The 5214-nt window shown below is 37.8% G+C and overlaps 1 protein-coding gene across 1 annotated transcript; it reads left to right on the top strand.

Moving 5' to 3' along the window:
* Window positions 1-905: 905 nt before the first annotated feature.
* On the top strand, window positions 906-4902 carry LOC131632780 (receptor-like kinase TMK4). Its single transcript, XM_058903509.1, has 2 exons — window positions 906-3309; window positions 4097-4902. The coding sequence occupies exons 1-2, from the start codon at window positions 1020-1022 to the stop codon at window positions 4609-4611; spliced, it is 2805 nt and encodes a 934-aa protein (XP_058759492.1). The 5' UTR covers window positions 906-1019; the 3' UTR covers window positions 4612-4902.
* The last annotated feature ends 312 nt before the right edge of the window (window positions 4903-5214 follow it).

Raw genomic sequence — 5214 nt, forward strand, 5'->3', positions numbered from 1 at the left:
AGTTGGCATTCGTGGGGTCCACATCTGCATTTTATTAATTTAGGATAGTTACTTAAAAAACAAACAAATGCATTCAATTACAGCAGTTTTTGCATCTGATTCCCCCAATCTACTACTCTGGATCTGGGTCCTTACCTCTCTCCTTCACTGTCCCACCGTATTCTTCTTTCCTATAATCAATGACATTATCAAAGCTCACCAACACTTTATTGAAAGAAATATTTCATAGCAAAATAACTTGCCTAGTTGCCTTACTCTACTTAACTTGCCGTAACAAAGAATGGGGGACTTCTTGTCTTTTACCATTAAATAGTAAAATTAATTAACTACTAGCTTCATCCATAATTAAAAAACAAAAACTACTAACTTCATCAATAAATATGGGATTATCTTTCTTTTTCAGTTTCTAATAAATATTATGTAAGATCATTAACCGATTCCGTCTCAATTTATAAAATAATATAAATCGTCAATAATTACTAATACTTAGTTGTTTCAGTGGTGATTGACGCTGAATTTGATAAAAAAATTACGATTGGATTCTTATCAGGAGGCAATTTGACTCACTTGATTTCGAAAGGAAACTGATTCCACTTGAGAACTGACCCCGAAGTGAACTCTACCGGTAGTGATAAATAAAAAATATTATATTAATATTTTTAAATAATAAATAATTTAAAGAAAAAATATTAAAAGAGGATACATAATAATATAAGCTGGAGGGAGTATTAACCATTTAATTTAAATTCGAAAAATTTGTTACTTTGTATGAAAATAACACAAGTCAAATTTCAAACGAATTTAATGATAAACAGGTTAATTTCTTTATTAATACAACCCCTCTGACATTGTTCGTGATCATTAATTTAATTTAAAATTTAAAAAAGAAAGAAGAAAAAAAAAAGAAAAAGAAAGCAACAACTTCACATGGGTTAGCTTAACTATCCTCTTTCTTCATCTAAATACTCTCTCACGCAACTCTCTCTCACCACACTCTCTCATGTTCTTCCATTCTCACAATGTCTCCTCCAAAATCAAAGCTCAAAACCCTAGTTTCTCTCTCTAAACTCTTCCTTTCTTTCTCTCTCCTCCTTCACACCGCCATTGCCGATGACGGCGTTTTCATGTCAAAGCTCGCGAAATCACTTTCACCAACTCCGTCGGGGTGGACGACGGCGAGCTCATTTTGCAGCTGGAACGGCGTGAAATGCGATGATTCTAACCGCGTTACGTCCATCAACGTAGCTTCCAAGTCACTCACCGGAACCATACCTTCCGATCTGAACTCGCTTTCTGAACTCACGACAGTCTCTTTCCAGTCCAACTCGCTCGCCGGCGCGTTACCTTCACTTGCTAATCTATCTAATCTTCAATCGGTTTTTCTCAGTAGTAACAACTTTACTTCAATCCCCGATGGTTGTTTTCAGGGACTTACCAGTCTACAGAAACTTTCCATGACTGGAAACACCAACCTTAAACCATGGACGTTTCCTGCTGAGTTGACTCAGTCTTTGAATCTCGTTGAACTCGACCTTGGACAAACGAATCTCATTGGTTCCTTGCCGGATATATTCGCTCCATTGTTCAGTTTGCAGAAGCTTCGTCTTTCTTACAACAACCTCACCGGAGATTTACCGAACTCGTTTTCAGGATCTGGGATTCAGAACTTGTGGCTCAACAATCAGCAAGACGGGTCTGGGTTCACTGGCTCTCTCGATTTGCTTTCGACGATGTCCCACTTGACTCAAGTGTGGTTTCAGAAGAACAAGTTCACTGGCCCCATTCCTGATTTATCAAACTGTACTAATTTGTTTGATCTTCAGCTTCGCGATAATCAGTTAACAGGTGTTGTTCCGCATTCTTTGATGAGTTTAGCTAGTTTGACGAATGTTTCATTGGATAACAATAATTTGCAGGGTCCTTTTCCTTCTTTTGGGAAAGGTGTAGAGGTTGCTCCTAATGATGGGATCAATAGCTTTTGTAAAGACACTCCTGGACCTTGTGACCCGCGCGTTACTACTTTGCTTGATGTTGCTGCTGGTTTTGGGTATCCTCTTCAGTTGGCTAGTTCTTGGAAAGGGAATGATCCTTGTCTAGATTGGAGCTTTGTTGTGTGTTCTGGAGGGAAGATTATTACCGTGAACTTAGCTAAGCAGAAGTTGAATGGAACCATTTCGCCTGCATTTGGGAATTTAACTGATTTGAGGAATTTGTATCTGGGTGGGAACAACTTGTCTGGTTCCATACCGGGGAGCTTGACGGGTTTGACTCAACTTGAAGTTTTGGATGTGTCTAGCAACAATCTATCTGGAGAGATTCCTAAATTTTCTAATAAAGTGAAGTTCAATTCTGCTGGTAATGTTTTGCTTGGGCCTTCTGGAGGTGATAAGGGAAGTGGAACTACTCCGCCGAAGAGTCCTGGTGATGCACCAAGTGGAAGTCCATCGAGAAAGTCAGGTGGTTCTTCGCTGTCACCAGCTTGGATAGCAGGTATAGCTGTTATTGCTGTGTTTTTTGTTGCAGTGGTGTTGTTTGTGTTTTGTAAGTGTTATACTAAGAATCGGAGGCATGGGGAATTCGGGAGGGTTAATAATCCTGAAAATGGAAAAGGTGAGGTTAAACTTGATGTCATGAGTGTTTCCAATTCTAATGGATATGGTGGAGTTCCGAGTGAGTTACAGAGTCAGGGAAGTGAGCGTAGTGACAACCTTCAGGTTTTTGAGGGTGGAAATGTTACTATTTCAATCCAAGTTCTTAGGCAAGTCACCGGTAATTTCAGTGCAGATAACATTTTGGGTAGGGGAGGATTTGGAGTTGTTTATAAAGGGGAATTGCATGATGGAACTAAGATTGCTGTGAAGAGGATGGAATCTGTTGCAGTGGGAACTAAGGGATTGAATGAGTTCCAAGCAGAGATTGCAGTTCTTACTAAAGTTAGGCATAGACATTTGGTTGCTCTTCTAGGATTCTGCATTAATGGAAATGAAAGACTTTTGGTCTATGAGTATATGCCCCAAGGAACATTAACACAACACCTGTTTGATTGGGGTGAAAACGGATGTGCTCCTTTGACTTGGAAACAAAGAGTAGCAATAGCTTTGGATGTTGCACGGGGAGTGGAATACTTGCACAGCTTAGCTCAGCAAAGCTTCATTCACAGAGACTTAAAACCCTCCAACATACTATTAGGTGATGACATGAGAGCAAAGGTTGCAGATTTTGGGTTGGTTAAAAATGCACCGGATGGAAAATATTCTGTTGAGACAAGGCTGGCAGGAACATTTGGATATTTGGCACCTGAATATGCAGGTATTGAAAGCCTTTAATTAAGCTTGTCTTGAGTTTTAATAAAGCTCTTATTTGTTTCCATTTTTGGTCATTAGCTATCTATTAGTAACTGCACTTAATGCCATGCTTTGTTTAAAAGAAAAGCTTTCAGAAAGCCAAAAACATTTTGAAGGAAAATTTATTGATGTTTAATTCCTAATATATATTTCTGAACTACTTGCTGTGATGTTTTTTCCTTTGTGGTTGACAATTTATCATGTCTGTACCTTATCATTAGATTTTTTTCCATTTAAATTGTTTTTTCATATGCATCTTTTGATGGATAGTTTCAGGGCTGATAATATGTTTTTCCATTTAAACATAGATAGATTGTTACGTGTATGTCAACCATCTGGCTACATCAAATATTGGGTTAATCTATGAGTTTTCCTTTATCCTTCTAATACTATATACAACTTTATAAAGAAAACAGGAAGGGGAAAAATTAGATATGATTGATATCTTGGGAAGATAATTTGTTAATATTTTTATTTCTTACCAAAATTTATTAATAGTATTAGTATGTGTTTTCTTAATTAACTGGAAACATTTAATAGAGTTTATTGATTGCTCTTTAACCAGCTTCCTTCTTGCACTTGTTAGTAGGACCTTATATTTATTGTTTTGTCATGGGTTTGGGTTGCAATTGTACTTAGATTTAGCTGGAGCGAAATTATTATTTAATCAGATGTGAATGGTTACATTTGCTTTATGCTGGGCCTATTCCTGACTTGTAATAAGTAATAACTGTAATCATGTTCCTTTGCAGCCACTGGAAGAGTGACGACCAAAGTAGATGTTTATGCATTTGGAGTAGTTCTGATGGAATTGATAACTGGTAGAAGGGCATTGGATGATACTATGCCTGATGAACGATCCCATTTGGTTTCATGGTTCCGCCGGGTACAAGTCAACAAGGAGAACATCCCCAAAGCAATCGATCAAACATTGAACCCCGACGAAGAAACCATGGAGAGCATATATAAAGTGGCTGAGCTAGCTGGCCATTGCACTGCTCGTGAACCATACCAGAGGCCAGATATGGGACATGCAGTGAATGTCCTGGTTCCTCTGGTTGAGCAATGGAAGCCCACCAGTCATGAAGAAGAAGACGGTTATGGTATTGACCTTCACATGAGCCTCCCTCAAGCTCTGCAAAGATGGCAAGCCAATGAAGGCACTTCCACGATGTTTAACGACACATCTTTCTCGCAAACCCAATCAAGTATTCCTGCAAAACCTTCCGGATTCGCCGACTCCTTTGACTCAATGGATTGCCGATAACTAAAATGACAACCTCTAATTGCTTCTCAGTTGGGATTGAGAAAGTTAAGCTGTTCTGATCTAGCAGAATTACGGAATTGTATCACAAATTTAATTTATTTATTTTTAAAATGTCAATTTTTTGGTGTTCTTGCAATCTTTCCTGATGTATAAGTCTGATATGGTTTATTGATTTTTTAAAGCTAGCGAGTTGGTTTTAGTGTTTTGTATTCTTAGATAGAAAATATCATAGAAATGTTAATTGTATGATGTATATAACATCTTTTAATTATCAGAAGAATATTTGCTGTATTTTGTTGTCTTGTTTAGTGAGCAGTTAATGATGTTTGTCCCGTTTCTTTTCGACCAAGCATTTGTAAGTTGCAATGATTCCAATTCATTATCAGCAATACCGCGTAAATCATCATCAATTAGCCAACTGGAGAATTTCTTATCTAAATCTAACGATTCTTTTGTTTACTTTTTCTTTTTGATAATGGCTGTCATGATCTTTTTCCTTCACTTTTTCTCCTTTCTCATGGGTCCACCCACACCCACCACCTTCTACGCCATAATAGAATTCTCATTTGATGAGTCTACACGTTTGCGCATGTCACGTTAGTT

This window comes from Vicia villosa, unplaced genomic scaffold (genome assembly GCF_029867415.1).
Source record: "Vicia villosa cultivar HV-30 ecotype Madison, WI unplaced genomic scaffold, Vvil1.0 ctg.001020F_1_1, whole genome shotgun sequence".
NCBI lineage: Eukaryota > Viridiplantae > Streptophyta > Magnoliopsida > Fabales > Fabaceae > Vicia > Vicia villosa.

What these genes read in the sequence shown, in the direction of transcription:
- LOC131632780 (XM_058903509.1), top strand. Translation starts at nt 1,020, where the DNA reads ATGTCTCCTCCAAAATCAAAGCTCAAAACCCTAGTTTCTCTCTCTAAA. An exon ending in TTTGGCACCTGAATATGCAG is followed by an intron (nt 3,310 to 4,096) that starts GTATTGAAAGCC and finishes GTTCCTTTGCAG; the next exon opens with CCACTGGAAGAGTGACGACC.